Source organism: Pholis gunnellus, assembly GCF_910591455.1.
Source record: "Pholis gunnellus genome assembly, chromosome: 4".
Lineage (NCBI taxonomy): Eukaryota > Metazoa > Chordata > Actinopteri > Perciformes > Pholidae > Pholis > Pholis gunnellus.
In genome coordinates this window covers 10146988-10164189 of record NC_136530.1, presented here as the reverse complement: position 1 = coordinate 10164189, position 17202 = coordinate 10146988, and the positions used below count along the sequence as shown (strand labels likewise).

Here is a 17202-nt window from a genome sequence, read left to right as displayed (position 1 = left end):
CAGTTACTGTCACATTTCTGAGATGTTTCACATTGTTTAATAGTAGTCAAATGATTGCTGTTTAGCACTGTTACCTGTTTTTAGCCGTATGTTTATCTTTGTGCATGTACATTTAGATAAGTCATATTTATTGTATGTGTACACACTTAACGCTGATTCTGATTATAGAATTAACAATAAACTAATTGGGGTAGTTTGCTGTTCCTGTAAAACTGAGAACAGGGACATTGTGTTCCCCAGTTTACATGTCGGTCACATCAGCCGGTCATGACCTTGCTTAGATAAGAGCAGTAGCTCACATTTACTTCTGTATGATCCAATGACATCTGCACACGTCTAGATTAGCAAAGAAAGACAATCTCTTTGGTATTTTCTAGTTCTGTATGTCAAGCACAAGTTAAATACTTCCCTAAACGCAGACACCTTCAGAATTAGTTGTTGCATTGTTATTACATTCCTGTATTTGACTTGTATTGCTGTATCTCAATTCTTCTGATTCTTCCGTCTGCTGTACTCTGCTCACATGATTTCAATCATCACAGCTTTGGCTTACAATAGCTGTTACAAAACACAACACTCTTCTGTCCAAAAATGATTGTCATCAGTGAAGTTTCCATGGTCGGAGAGGACTAAATCCATCCTCAGTTTGAGTAGATTTCATTTTCTTTGATAAACTCATATGTCACAAAGACTATCAACAGTGGATGTTACAGGTCCAGCCTTTCCCATAACAGATAAATAAATTTAAATAAACACAACAAATCTGTGCAATAGAAACATACTGTGCAATAAAAATACCCTGTCTGTATATATATTATTTTAGTATTTTAATTCTTTAGTTATACTTAGTTACTGTGGATTTTGTACTTTGTACTTTTTTACTTAGTTGATATTCTTACTGTTTATTACTTATTTATATTACTTGTTGCTCTTGTTTTTTTTTTACTCTGTATCTTGTGTGCACTGTCCACTTTGCTGCTGTGATCTTGTGAATTTCCCCACTGCGGGACTAATAAAGGATTATCTTATCTTATCTTATCAAGCAAAAGGTCTGTGGACAGATTTTTTGGGCATCCCTCTCTGGCCAAGTAACTAGGGATCCCCTTCCCTATGATGAGAGTTGAATCTTTAACAATGGTTTCCTCTTTAAAATATAATTGTTCTAATTCTGTGGGCCCTCTGTACATTGAAGCTGACCTAAAATCTGTCTTCGAGGTGGAACTAAAATGAACACAAGTAATAACTTAACTTAACTTAACAAATCTGAAGGTCTGCATCCCCCCTAGAGCTCCAGAGATACATCTGAGGGTCACAAGACAGGTAACATGGCAGCAAAGAAGAAAAGAGAACCAATTAATCAGTTTTTTTGCTCTTGTCTTGTGAGATTAGAATTGACTTGATGGAGAGGTGTATAGTCACAAAGAAACACTTTTCTCTTTGTTTTTCTGTTCAAATAACAAAAATCTGTCCATAATAATTCTTCAAGGAATAAAAATCTGGATCAAAATCATTTAGAAATGTGTTTTTCTATCTTGTTGTAAATTTGTTGTTTTCATTGAGTGAATCTTATATCAGCCTTAAATACAAACAGTAAAGGTAAAACAATACAGAGAGCCCATGGTTCAGTAGCACAAGACGTGGTTTACAGTTTGAAATGACTGAAGGTCAGACTGGTAGAAATGGTAACACTTTTACTCTGCGTCTCCTTATACAGTCTATGCTCTGCGTTCACTCAAGGAACAGAATATGCAGATCAGGGCCAAAAGTCTGAAAGTGAAAAAAAGATTTGAAATGGAAAATATTAAATCTGAAACGGAAAAATATAAGACCTCAAATATCAAAATATATAGTGAAAAATTAAGATAAATATTTTATTCAAAACAATTCCAGAACTGAATAAAAATTATATTCAACCCCAAAAAACTTTTAATTCACTTATTTTTATTTTGAATACATTGCTGTATTTTTCAACGTTCAAGACCAAAACTTGAACTTTCTGGTTCAAATTTGTTTTTCAAATGATCAAAACTATTGGCCTGGATTTGGCTCCATACAACACAACTCCTGTAAGTACCAAAGTCTGAATTGTCTGCAATCACTTTACATTCAGTAGATTCCATCCAGTAAATAGCATCAAGCTATTTGACTAACAGGCTAAGCTTATGACTTTTTTCCGTGGCCTACATGATTCATAGTCAGTGACCCCTGTTCACAGATCATTTGAATGAACTTAAAGTAAACAAAGTAAAGTCCACAAACTAAATAGGAAATGCTGAGGCTGTTAAAAAGGCTGTTAGTCTCTTTTTTTACAAGAACAAATCTGAAGATCTTTTTTAAGACAGACTCTTTTTGGAGGTTTATTGGCGGTTGGCAAACAATTAATTGGTGCAGTGTGGATCAGGATGTCTGCTTACATTGTTTAATACAAAATTAAAATAAAAGGAACAAAACAAAACAACAGGCTCATATTTTCTTAATAATATTAGTTAGTCTAAGATACTGAAATAGTACTTGATAACGCTCACTTCTTGAGTTCTTTTGCAGTTTATCTACTACATCAAAACGTACCTCTATCTTGCTGAGGTTTCCAATCAGCTGCCGGCTCTCTTGCTCATATTTCTGACATTGTACAATAACGTGTTCTATTGTTTCCTTTTGCCCACCATAGTCGCATTTGCCTGTTTCATGTTTTCCTACTTTTAGAAGCGTACTGTTAAGGCCAGTGTGTCCAAATATTAAGTCTTGATATCACTTTTTCATCTCTCCAGTTCCTTCCTGCACATCTTATTTCTCCCACTTTACTTTGAAGTCGGTAAAACCATCGTCCTTTTCTGTCTTCTTCCCATTGCTTCTGACACTTTTCCTTCAACCTCTGTTTAATAATACCTTTTGTTTCTGATTTACTGAAGCTGACTGTAACATTAGTGCAGCTAATCTTTTGTGGCCTCTTTTGCAGCTTTATCTGCCATTTCATTCCCTTTGACCCCAATATGCACCGTGAGAATTATGATTCAACACTTTCTATACACCATATTCACGTGATTGCAGTGGGGAAAAATTCTCTGGTTCGATTAGTCTTTCGCCCCTGTACCCAGGTCGGATGACTGATTTGCACATCAGGACTGCTATGAGCTTCCACCAGAGTTCCCTCTGGCTTCGCCCTGCCCAGGCATAGTTCACCATCTTTCGGGTCCTATTGCACAAACTCACCCCAAAACTTAGCATTATAAAGAGACATTAAGAAGATCTAATGGGCTTTGGGTTTCGTCAGTGTTCATTTTAGAAAGATAGTACCACATAACAGTGTCTGTCATATTTAGTGCTATAACTCTACTATACAGTTGAGATGCGTTGCTCAACAATGTATGAACAGGAAGAAATGAAGAGTGTTTCCTTTGCTTTTAGACTTTTATAGACTTTTAGTTTTTGCTCACCAATCCAGACCCTGTGGTGTCTTTCATCGCTTAGTGATTTCAATAATGTGGCCAATATGCATTAACCCTCCTGTTATGTTGCGCGTCAAATTGACTCGTTTCAAAGTTTGAAAATCTAGAAAAAATATTTGAAAGTACTTTTTCTGTATGAAACTTCTTCTGCTTGCCTTAATTAGTGTACTCAACGTGTAAAAAATATCATGTATTTGCAACCCCAACCCCATCAGGTTTATATTACAGAGATGATGTTCAGGTCAATTTGACCCGGCAGTGAAAGTGGAGACTGTAAGGGGTCAGAAGGGTCAAGTTTAGACCATTTCTTTCTTTGAAAATGTGAGACAAAGTATTTCTTACTCCTTCCAACATGTTTCACCCCATTTCACACACACACACACACACACACACACACACACACACACACACACACAGGTGCGGTCTCACTACCGCACCTGTGCGAGAAAGATACTATTTTGGCGGGAACCTTTTTTTTTCTCGCGGGAAAACTCCGCCCACACTTAGCAGGAGAGGGGAGAAATATCCGAAAGGGTTGCTTGGGAGTCCTACCAACATTACACTCTGCAGATACATACAACACTCCAGCTTACTGGAGGACAGCATAAGCAGAAACAAAAGGATGACAGCCCTGGAGGATCTGGAGCACATCCTCGATCACGACAGTGAAATAGAGGAGGATGTGTCTGAAGATGAAGACAATCTTGAGGTCAATTCAGATTATAATGGTGCTGATTATGAACCATCAGATGAGGAAACTGATATACCTGTTCCTCCAAGAGAGACATTCGTGTCAAAAAATTGTGAAATACAGTGTTCATCCTCACCCAACACACGTCAGCTAAGACTGTCTGCCGAAAATATTATAAAGACAGAGCCAACATGTATTTGCACAAAGCACACCGTGACGACATGTCACTCGTGTGCTGTGTAGACACATACACAGACAAACGCATACAAACACACACACACACACACACACCTCGTTCATTGTGCTCCTCTCATGTTAATTTTTGTAAATGTCTGTTTCTTAACACTATAAGTGATTTTGGCTTGACATTTGGCTTGATTTTGAGTGAGCGGGTCAATATACAAATCCTCATGACTCATTTGGCTTGATTTTGAGTGAGCGGGTCAATATGACCCTGAACAGCAGAGGTGTCTCATCTCTATTTATCTACATCACCCCATGAAAAAAATAAAGTTTCAAAATGTAAAAATAATTTAGAGAAAAATACATGTTATGGTAGACTAATGCAATTTACATCTAGGTTTTTCCAATGTACCTAAAACATTGTTTGAACATGTATTTTTCGTTAAAACGAGTGAGTTACCCTCATTGAACTATGATCTATGGAGGGGTGAATTGCTTCATTCCACTAAATACTGATTGAATTGTTAGTAATGGTGTTGGTGATGAGGTACAAACTATATTTATTAGGATTTTTTGGTTTCTGACAACTTTTGGATGATTAAACATGCACCGGGTCAATATAACCTAAGAAACGAACATAACAGGAGGGTTAAGACACATTTATTTTATCTTGAAGTGAAGGGAAATGCCCTAATATGACTAGAAATACTGGTGATTTGTCAATTTACTGGTTCACTGGGGGTAAGAGACAGAGCTGATCTGAGACACACAGCATGTAAGTGATGACTGCAGCCCAAAATAACTCTGGAGGACCAGTGAGGATTATGTCTGACGAGTCATGAAAAGCCCAGTTTTTCAAGTTAGAGCCTCAATAATTTGCTCCTTATATCTAATCTTATCTCTAATTTCTTCCTCTTTTATCTGCCTTATATCTATGAAATATGCACATTTTAAACAAACTAAATGCCTGCAACTGTTGTGGGGAGAAAAAAAAGAAGAAAAAAAATGTTCTAACTCGGCTTGTAAAAAAAGGAGTTACGTATACAAAAAAACAAGAGACAACATATTAAATAGGACATACTTTTTGCCTCAATAAGCAAGTCCTGTTGGATTATTATGTTTGGATTGTAGCATTTTAAACATAATGTAAACAGGTAAACTGTTAAGGCTTTGTTGCAAAGATGAAATGGATTTTCAGTTCATCCCTCTAACCATTGCATCTGTCAGCCATTGCATGTAACTATACCAAGAGGATCGTTTGAAAATGTGTTTGCTTCATTCGTCAACACAGGAATAAAAAGTACTAATAAATAAATATAAAAAGTCACCACCATCACACTTCTATTTTCTCAAAAAGTATCTTAAACTAACATTTTTAATTGACTTGAGTTGAATGACTTGATTTGATTTTGATACGATTATATTTTCCATTAGATTATTTTGAAACAGTGTGAGTGAGAGTTAAGTAAACAGATGTTGGATTGTTGTTTGGAGAGTCAACAATTCCTGGATCCAGCTGACAGCTGTGATAAAATTGCAGGTCATAACACACTGACATTTTAATGAAAGATTGGAATGGTAACATGCTTATGCAACAGAAGCCATTCTATGATAGCATTTTATAATATTGTATTTCACTGTTGTTTTTATCATAATAATGTGATTTTTAGTCATTAGATGCTTTAAAACTGTAACTGCTTGATTTTGGCCATTTACTAATTAATAATAAGTTACTCATCAATATATACTGTACATAAATTCCATTTTTAGATATGTATTATTGGTTAAATAGTTATTGATGAATGTATATAAACGTGTTACACTGTCATAAAGGTTAAAATAGCATTTAATTCAATTTTTTGAAAATGGGTTATGCCACGAGAGCAAAAATCTATGTATTTTGGACATTGAGCTGTTTGTGTCAGGCAGTCAGGTTAAGACAACTTGTATGACATTTTTCATTCGTGTTTTACTCTGTTTGTCTAATCTGCATGGTCAGGGCAAGGTAACATCAATAACAATGAATACTTAGTTAATGATAAATTTCGAGCAGCAAAAACTGGGTATATAAGGACACCTCTTCTTGTAGTTCTTCACATTCATCAGCCATGTGGGTGCTTTTAGTAGCTCTCACTGTGGGCCTTGCCGGTGAGTATGTCTTTATGCATTTAAAAAATAATTCAACTTAACCTAAAATTGAATTAAAGTTCGGAAAAGCTTGCTATTCGTAGAATGAGATAATAGCAGAAGAACAGTTGTACATGGTAGCAATTATCTACTGTTATTGTGTTTTATTAGGACATAAATAACTTACATCTTTAAGAAAGCTACTTCTGCACTTGCTGACAGTATAATGCTGTTGATATATAACTAATGATAGAGCAGAAAAATAGACATTGAGTTCTCCAGTGTTACCAACCGTCTTTCTGTTCTTTTGTAAACTCTGTTTTTAAAAGTGCTATATAAATAAAGTTAGTATTATTGGTATTTCCAGTTAAATACAGTCTGGCAAAAAAGATGCCATATAAAAAATAACCTTTCATTTGTTCCTCACATATCTTGTTCGTTCTTTGTTAACATCGAAATAACTTTTTATTTCTATTTTGTAGCGTGTCACCAGGTGAACATTGGTAAGTTGTCATTCTGTTATGTTAAAAATATAATTCTGGTGTATAGATATAAAACATTTCTCAGTTCAAAATTGTATTGAAATGGAAATGCATTCGTAGTTGGTTTTCTTGTCTATTATTGCAGCTCCAGAGTTTGCCTCTGGAAAGACCTATGCCTACAAATATGAGGCCATTGTTATGGGCGGCCTGCCTGAAGACGGTCTGGCACGTACTGGAGTGAAAGTCCTTAGCAAAGTTATGATCCATGCAGAGGCTGCTGACACCTTCATGCTGAAGGTAAAGACAATTTAGATGTTTTACTTTATTTATGATTAATATTACGTAAACTGGAATAATGAGTGGCTTCTAAACAATCAAGTGTTCAATGCACTCAAAGTATCATTCTTCCTTATAGCTTGTAAACCCAGAAATCTTTGAGTACAGTGGCATCTGGCCCAAAGATAAGTTCCTCCCAGCTACCAAGCTGACTTCAGCCCTGGAGGCTCAGCTCTCGACACCCATCAAGTTTGAGTATATTAACGGTGCTATTGGAAAAGTGTTTGCTCCGGCTGGCATCTCTACAACTGTGCTGAATGTCATGAGAGGAATCCTCAACATCTTCCAGCTGACCATCAAGAAGACTCAAAATGTCTATGAGCTGCAAGAGGTACAAATAACTCATCTTCATCGAGTTCCACTCCCAAAATGCCACAATACTTAAACTGACAAAGTGTGTTTGGATTTATGTCAACTAGCCTGGAACACAGGGTGTGTGCAAGACACAGTATGTCATCAGTGAGGACACAAAGGCTGAGCGCATCATGTTGATCAAGACTAAGGACCTGAACGAATGCCAGGATAGAATCATGAAGGACATCGGTTTGACTTACACAGAGCGATGCATTGAGTGTGAGGCTGTAAGTGCAAAGTCCCCTCTCGCTTCATAATCTCTAATACAGTATACTCTTTGACACTGCTGGTGTGATAATATTGGGTCTTCTCAATGCAGAAAGGAAAGGCCCTGAAGGGAGCTTCTACTTTCCAATACATGATCAAGCAAACAGCCAACGGTGCTATGCTCTTGGAGGCAACTGGTACAGAGCTCATCCAGTTTTCACCTATCAACATCATGAAGGGTGCTGCCCAGATGGAGTCTAAGTATGTGGTTTAAAAATCATCAGCACTATTCTCAGCACAAAGTGTCACAGTGCAGATTGATAGTGCTAATGTTTATTTGCAGGCAAGTCCTGACCTTCCTGGAGTTTGAGAAGACCCCATTCAAGCCTAACCAAGCTGAATATCTTCACCGTGGAAACCTGCAGTATGAGTTTGGCGCAGAGCTTCTCCAGACACCCATCCAGCTTCTGAAGATCACCAATGTCGACACTCAGGTACTTCATGAAATCATCCCTCAGATTTTTGTTGAATTCATCTTGCAGCAACAAACTTTAAATTGAGAAATATTTTTGTCCTTACAGATTGTTGAGATTCTGAACCACCTGGTGACCTTCAACATGGCCACGGTCCACGAAGATGCCCCTCTGAAGTTCATTGAGCTCGTCCAGCTGATGCGTATGGCAAGATTTGAGAGTATCGAGGCCCTCTGGACTCAGTACAAAAATAAAGCTGATCACAGGTAACTGCGACTTTCAAGAGCCATGAATAATATGTGCCATGGATAATACAATTATATAATATTATTTTTTTCCCAGGCACTGGATCTTGAATGTTGTCCCTGCCATTGCTACTCCTGCTGCTCTGAGGTTCATAAAGGAGAAGTTCATTGCTGGCGAGCTGTCTATTGTAGAAGCTGCTCAAGCGCTGCTGGCATCTATACACATGGTGACAGCTGACCTCGAGGCCATCAAGCTTGTAGAGGCAAGTCAGCAATGTATTTTTTTTTTTTTTGTAAGGATGTAAAAACTAGGATGCATAATCATCAATTCCCAAATCTTTTTACCCCTTTTCAGGAACTGACTAAGAACCAAAAGATCGAAGAGAACCCAGTTCTGCGTGAGATTGTCATGCTGGGATACGGCACTCTGGTTTCTAAATACTGTGTAGAGAACCCAACCTGCCCCGCTGAGCTTATGAGGGTATGTGTCATTTTTTTAGTGTGTTTTATATAGATTAAATTCAGGTATAACATCCGAGACATGTGACATGAATGTTTTTCTGTCCCTTCCACAGCCCATCCATGAACGTGCTATCCAGCCTGTTAACAAGGATAATATTGAGGGGCTCATTCTCGCTCTCAAAGTCATAGGAAATGCTGGACATTCTGCCAGCCTGAAGCCAATCATGAAGTTACTGCCTGGCTTTGGAAATGCTGCTGCTGCTGCTCTGCCACTCAGAGTTCACATTGAGGCTGTTCTGGCTCTGAGGAACATTGCTAAGAGGCAGCCCAAGATGGTGAGACTACATTCTTCGATTCCTTGCATTACTAAAAATAAATGGATGGATTTATGGTAGTTTTATGTACATCCAATCTTTGTGAATTAGATCCAGGATATGGCTGTTCAGCTGTTCATGGACAAGGATCTCCACCCAGAACTCCGTATGGTTGCTGTTATTGTGTTGTTTGATACCAAGCTGTCCACGGGTCTGGTGATTGCTATTGCTGATGCCGTCTTGGTTGAGAAAAATATGCAGGTCGCTAGCTTTGTCTACTCTTACATGAAGTCTATGACCAAGAGCACCTCTCCTGACTTTGCCTCTGTGTAAGGAAGATTTAATTTTGCAAATTTATTTAATTTTTGCAACATGTAAGCACCAATAATCACATTGTGTCTCAATGTACTACTTTCAGTGCTGCTGCCTGCAACATTGCTATGAAGATCCTCAGTCCCAAATTCGACAGACTCAGCTATCGCTTCAGCAGAGCTCTCTATCTTGATAACTACCACGGTAAGGGCATAATAGGTTAATTTATCATCAGAGATTTTGGATTAAAATATGTGTTTTGACGGTTCTTGTATTTTGCCCTGCAGAACCCTCGATGGTTGGTGCTGCTGCCAGCGCCTTCATTGTAAACGATGCTGCAACTGTTATGCCAAGAGCCATTATGGTCAAAGCTCGCACCTACCTGGCAGGAGCTTATGCTGATGTTTTTGAGGTAACCATGTTTTTCATAGTTACTTAATACACTGAAAGGCTATTGTATATCTGGCAAGTGCCCTCCATTATGATACACCTTTGCACAATGCACTGTGTCAAATTATAATAGCAAAAAGGACATTTAGCTAGCCATTGTGTTTAATGTCTACATCTCAGTCTGCTTACCGATGCCAAGAATCCTAATACTATCTTAACATTAGATATGATTTCAAATTCACCTTCAATAAATGTCACAAGCTTCATTAATATGGCTATATAAACCTTTCACATAGTAATCATTTTAAAAGTACTTACCCATCAAATGCTGTTTTTCCTTTTTTTCAGGTTGGAGTGAGAACTGAGGGAATGCAGGAGGCCTTTCTGAAAATCCAAGAGGGTCCTGAGAATGCTGACAGGATGACCAAGATGAAACAAGTTATGAAGGCTGTAAGTTTAAGGGATCACTCTGATGCTAAAAATATTAGCCTTCTTTTAATCTTTAGATTCTTTTAATCTTTAAGAATGATGTGATCAATGCACATTTTCATTTATAGAAGTTTAATGCAGTGTTCCAATTACTTGTCTTCTTCGCACAGCTTTCTGAGTGGAGGGCTCATCCTTCCAGCCAGCCTCTGGCCTCTGTATATGTGAAATTCTTCGGACAGGAAATTGCGTTTGCCAACATGGACAAAGCCATTGTTAACGAGATCATTCAGGTACACCATCGCCATTTTCTACGGTACTGTAAGTGACTGCTAAGTAATACAAGTATTATGAACTAAATATCTGATGTCTTATAAGAGATGTTGTGCTTACAGCTTGCCAGTGGATCAGCAATTCACACTTATGGCAGGAAGTCTTTGGATGCTCTGCTGGCTGGTATCGTATTGAATTACGCTAAACCATTGCTGTTTAATGAGGTTCGTCGCATCTTTCCCACCGCCACTGGTCTGCCCATGGAGCTCAGTTTCTATACTGCTGCTGTGGCTGCTGCATCTGTTAAATGTAAGTTGCAATTGTGTAGCTTAAAAGTTGCTGATTTGACAAAATGACTTATACCAATGATACAAATGTGTTTTCACAGTCCAAGCCACTGTTACACCAACTCTGCCTGCCGACTATCAAGTTTCCCAGCTTCTGAAGTCTGACATAAACATGAAGGCTGACATTAGCCCCAGGTAATACAGGTGTAGCTTACTTATAAGGTTCTTCTCATCAGTTTAACTATCAAAAAGAAATGTATTCGGGGAGATCACCCTACAATTGATATGTTCTGTCCTTTGCAGTGTTTCCATGCATACGTATGCAGTTATGGGAGTGAATACTGCTTTCATCCAGGCTGTTCTGATGTTAAGAGCCAGAGTTCACACAATTGTTCCTGCAAAGATAGAAGCAAGACTTGACATTATTAAGGGCAACTTCAAGCTTCAGATCCTGCCTGTTCATGGCGTCAATGAAATTGTATCTGCACGGTATGTACTTGTCACCAAGTAACATATATCACCCAGTTTGTTTGAAATTCTGTTGTCCTTAAATTATTTTTACTTTCTCCAACAGTGCTGAGACTTTTGCTATTGCAAGAAATGTGGAAGACCTCACAGCTGCCAAAATGACACCAATGATTCCAGCTGCAGCTGAAGCACAGGTGTCAACGGAGACCTCCTCTAAGAATTCGAGGATGTCAACCTCTATGGCTAGTGCCATGGTGAGTTTGATTCACTCACCACCTTTTCCAACACGAGCATTTACCCTTTTCCAAATTAATATTGTGACCTCTGTTGTTCTTTTATAGTCCGCATCATTTGAAATCACTGCCCCTCGCAGAGAACAGAGACTCCTCAAGGCATTCGAGAAGAAAATTTGTGCTGAAAGCCAAACCTTTGGATTCAAGGCATGCACTGAGTTGAAATCTCGCAACGCCTACTTCATCAGAAAGACCCCATTCTACACCATAATTGGAGAACATACTTTCTTGGTTGAGGTTTCTCCAGGCAAGTTAATGGATGATGTTCCGGCTTCCTTCTACCCGCCTTCCAAAAGCCACCTTAGACGCCTTGTAGTAAATAGACATTTCCCACACACTAGCTTTCAAATTATTTGGCTTTGTTTTACTCACAGTTGTGGTCACTTCTTTGGAAATAGGCCTTTACGACAATCAAAGCCAAACTAAATGAAATAGGCCAAACTCAAATAAAATGTTTAGCACACTTAAATTGTCTAGAGATTTACGTAAAACGGTCAACATTAAATCGATTAAGTCTTTCGTCAAAGTCTTCAGCTTCAAATTGCCCACACCTGACTCTAATTATTTAGCGCCATGGGAATTGTATAATTCTTTCTTCTGTGGCATAAAGAGCATACTACTAAGTGGCAATATTGTTTGGGCTAGTTACACAAAACTAAAACTGTCTCTAACAGACGGCATTACATTACTTATAAGTCATTTTGTAATAAGTTGCTAAAAAGTAACATATCTATTTATGTATTTGTTTGCAGCTGCCGGACCAGAGGTCGAGAGGATTGAATTTGAGATTCAGGTTGGAGAAAAAGCAGCAGAGAAGATCATCAAAGTCATTACCATGAGTGAGGAAGACGAACCTCTTGAGGACAAGAACGTCCTGATGAAACTCAAGAAAATCCTGGAACCTGGTCTGAAGAACAGAACAGCACTTTCCTCTAGCTCCAGCAGCTCTCGTTCTCACAAGTCTCGCCCCAGCGTCTCTTCCTCTGCATCATCCAAGTCCTCCTCCAGCTCCTCCAGCTCCTCCTCTCGCCGTAACAGCAAGAAGGTCGGTTCAACCAGCAGTTCTTCAAGCAGCCATTCATCTCCCTCTTCCAGCAGCAGCTCTTCCAGCACAAGCTCCTCCAGCTCCAGGTCCAAATCCAGCTCCGGCTCCAGCTCCAGCTCCAGCTCCAGGTCCAAATTCAGCTCCGGCTCCAGCTCCAGCTCCAGCTCCAGCTCCAGGTCCAAGGTGAGTCAGCTTTACCTCTGAACATATAAAATAAAACCCAGTAGAATCCCAAAAGTGCGTGAAAGAATGAATCTACTTTTTTCTATTGCAGCAACAACTGTATGCAATGAACTTCACCAAGAACCACGTCCACCTGGTAATAATCAGATTGATGAGACAGCCTTTTTACAACATGTTTAAGCAGGCTAAATGTGTGGTTTCTTTGTTTGCAGCATTCCCGTCCCAACAGCAGGAGCAGTGCCCAGAGCTTCGAGACCATCTTCAATAAGGTAAGTCATCAGACCAAGACATTTACAGACTGTTGTATTTGTTGGGAAAAAATCTAAATTTTCATTATTATCAATCTCTGATTTTCACTTAAAGGCCAAGTACCTCGCTAATACTGTCACTCCTGCTGTGACCATTCTCATACGTGCTGTGAGAGTCGACCACAAGGTTCAGGGATACCAGATTACAGCTTACATTGACAAAACTAATGCCAGGCTGCAGATCATTATTGCCAACCTGGAAGAGAATAACCACTGGAGAATCTGTGCCGATGGTGTGATGCTGAGCAACCACAAACTTACGGTAAAAAAAAATGTATTTGGTGATGTAACAACAGTTGTTAGAAATCTGTCTGATGCTTGAGATTTTAACTCTGAGTGAAATTTCTCTTAGGCTAAGTTTGCCTGGGGCCTTGAGTGCAAACAATACGAGACTAATATCACAGCTGAGACTGGTGCTGTGGGTAAAGAACCTGCACTCCGCCTGAAGGTTACCTGGGACAAACTTCCAAAGATCATGAAGTGCTATGCCAAAGAGTAATGAAACAAACTTATGCCGATTTCAAACATTTTTATTTTATGTTGAATGTTATGTTAAATAACCCTGGAAAACAAAGTAATGAATTTCTAAATACTCTCGGCAACTACCATAATCAGACATCCTGGATGTAGACATTTATGTCAATATTACTTTCTTTTGGAATGATTTCATTTACATTTTCCAACACACCAATCTACAACACATTTATTTAAAAAAATGAAAATAACTTTAATCTTTATGCATTCCTAGGATCTCTGACTACATTTCCCACATCAAAAGGGAATTTGGAATAACCCAGGCAAAGGTCAAAAATGTTCGTAATCAGATCCAACTGTCTGTGGCTGCTGCTTCTGAGACAACCCTGAATGTTGTTCTGAAGACACCAACGGTGCGGTTTTATTGCCCATTATTTACACTCAGAAAATGTCTGCCTCAAAATTTGTCACACAGTTTGCATATACACTCTTCATAACAATTTTGATATTTCAATATTACAGAGGACAATGTACAAACTTGGCGTGGATATCCCTGTTCCTCTGCCAATCAGAGAAACTGCCGCTGAGCTGGAACCATACCAGAACAGCTTGGCCGACCAGATCTCCTACGTGCTCACCAAGGCTAATGCAGGTGAAAACATTTAAAGGAACAGGTTTTACTTAATAGTCAGGCGGATCAGTAAATAGTTAACTTACTGATTAATCTTTTTCTCCCACTTCAGCTGAGTGTGTCTTGGTCAAAAACACACTGATCACATTCAACAACAGGAAAAACCAGATTGCGATGCCTCACTCTTGCTTCCAGATTTTGGCTCAGGATTGCACCCCAGAACTTAAATTCCTTGTTCTGCTGAAGAGGGATCAGACACAGGAAATGAACTATATCCATGTCAAGCTCGAAAACCTGTAAGAACAAGTATTTATCAGTAAATTGTAGGAACTGTCCCTGAAAAATTAGCTAGAAATTAATTTCAATACATGTATTTCAATTGTTTTCCAACAGTGACGTGGAGATGTATCCCAAGGATAATGTTATCAAGGTCAAGGTTAACGGTCTAGAAATCCCCAACAGCAGCCTGCCATATCAGCATCCCCGAGGTTTTTTATTCTATTAATTCAGATTTAACTGTCATGCTCAAATTTTTCAATTTGTTGAAGGTAAAAATATATTCATATATTTTCATTCATTTCAGGCAAAATTCAGATTAGACAGAGCGGCGAGGGCATCGCTCTCAATGCTCCCAGTTATGGTCTCCAGGAGGTCTTCCTTGATATGAAAACACTGAAGGTGATACAAGAAATCTGAAAACTATCTTATAGATTTAGATGTATTAATCTCCATACTATTAATGGAGCAAACACTGAACTGTTTGTGGTTTTTCCAGGTTAAAGTGGTGGACTGGATGAGAGGAAAGACTTGTGGAATCTGTGGAACGGCTAACGGTGAACTCAGACAGGAGTTCAACACACCCAACAAACGCCTGACCAAGAGCGCAGTCAGCTTCGCTCATTCCTGGGTTGTGCCTGGAAAGAGCTGCCGTGATGCCTCTGGTAATACAATACCTGCTTCATCCTTCGCTATAAGAATATAACTTTCTATCCAAAATGGCAAAATAAATCATGTCAAGAAACTATTAAAAAGACTGCTGTTGTAAGTAAATAATTACAGTGCCGACCTTCCTTTGTCACCCTTTTCAGAGTGTTTCATGAAGCTTGAATCTGTGAAGCTGGAGAAGCAGGTGAACCTCCATGGCCAAGAGTCCAAATGCTACTCTGTTGAGCCTGTGCTGCGCTGTCTGCCCGGCTGCATCCCAGTGAGGACCACCGCTGTCACTGTTGGCTTCCACTGCCTGCCCGTTGGTGAGTCTGCCAAAAATCTCACATAACTGAATTATACAATAACTTATTATCTTAAGCAGTGCCTAATTGCTTTACTCCCTTCATTTTTTCAGAATCTAACATGAACCGCTCTGAGGGTCGAAGCAGCATCTTTGAGAAGAGCATTGACCTGAGGGACGAAGCCGAAGCCCACCTGGCCTGTCGCTGCACCAATCAATGCGCATAATCTCACTGCCTTCAGTCAAATTATGTTGTACCTTTTGTTTCATACAAAGTATCTCTGATTACCTTGTTGAACTGTAAACTGTTAACTGTCTTGTAAATTATTTACAATGGCAGTTACTAAATGTCAATAAAGCAAACTGAAAAATCACAAGAGGTCGTCCAACTTTCATACTCATGTTGAAATGAAACATAGGTGAAACAATTGAATACAAAACAACACAGTCATTCAAGCTTGTCAATGTTACACTAAATTTGTGACCTTTTAGCAAACCCAAATCTTTGCAGTACACTGTTCCTCTTCTTTCACAATCTCTCCATTGACAAACATTTTTTCTCATCATTTTTCGTGGCAAAAAGTTTGTAAACTGTAAGAATATTGAAGAATATTGCCTCATAAAATTTAAAAAGAAGAACCGGCACCTTTTTTTGCCCTATTTACTTTTAAGTCTCTGTAGTCTCTGGAACAGTGCTGTTCATGTTAGAGTAAATTATTACTGTCTGAAATATCTAAGCTTATTAAAAAGATAATAACATAGGACAAGAAAATAATATATATAATAGTGTAAGTGCACCATCTATCCTTTTTATATATCATTTTCACCTTTGAAAATCTTCCCGTGTATACAAATGTCTAAAAATACCTGCTACATCCCTTTGTATTTATTTACATTTTGTTAAATGTGTGCACAGAGATCGCCATGTGTGGAGTTTTGAGAATATTTCCATGGTCTCGAGCTGTTTGTGTAGCGCCTCATAAGGCAATGTTCTAACCACATTTCTTATGTTTTTATCTTGAATGAAGGCTTCATCTAATTCAGCTGCTACAATCGTGACATGATGTTTACGAGTGCAAACATCTGCTGACGGCAAATTATTATCTAAATAACAACATTCTCTTGTGTTCAGTACACATTTTTCATATTAATAACCACCGGTACATCACCACCAATCGTCTGTGTTAGTAGTGACATCCAGCCAATCCAAAAACGAGAATTGTAACCAATTAAATGTAGGGATACAATGGTGACTGGGTATACCCACTTACTGTGAAAAATAAAAGACACTAGCTAGCAGAATAGAATGACTGATAGAAGTCGTACACCACGGACACTCCTTGCAGGCTTCAATTTTGATCGCGCGAGCAGAGATATTCTGCACCGAATGATGTGAAAGCACTCACACACGTAATCTGCATGCGAACCTCTACACACACACGCGCCGTGGATCTCCTTAATGCTTGCAGATTTTTACATTGATTTGCCTTCATACATACCAATTCATACAGCCTAGGAGAGCAGTTTGGTGTTTTGCCTAAGGACACATTGCACATGGACTAGC

General features: G+C 38.7%; 1 protein-coding gene across 1 annotated transcript; it reads left to right on the top strand.

The window, feature by feature from the left end:
- Positions 1–6428: 6428 nt before the first annotated feature.
- On the top strand, positions 6429–16007 carry vtg2 (vitellogenin 2; the record flags this gene model as incomplete). Its single annotated transcript, XM_079157894.1, has 32 exons — positions 6429–6468; positions 7075–7226; positions 7345–7596; positions 7685–7846; positions 7939–8087; positions 8170–8320; positions 8408–8565; positions 8642–8807; positions 8900–9025; positions 9120–9341; positions 9432–9649; positions 9739–9836; positions 9920–10044; positions 10371–10472; positions 10622–10741; positions 10844–11030; positions 11110–11203; positions 11312–11497; positions 11583–11730; positions 11818–12016; positions 12522–12997; positions 13210–13266; positions 13361–13567; positions 13658–13800; positions 14054–14192; positions 14302–14431; positions 14523–14706; positions 14804–14898; positions 14994–15088; positions 15186–15351; positions 15499–15660; positions 15753–16007. The coding sequence occupies 32 exons, from the start codon at positions 6429–6431 to the stop codon at positions 15863–15865; spliced, it is 5022 nt and encodes a 1673-aa protein (XP_079014020.1). The 3' UTR covers positions 15866–16007.
- Between the last annotated feature and the right edge of the window lie 1195 nt (positions 16008–17202).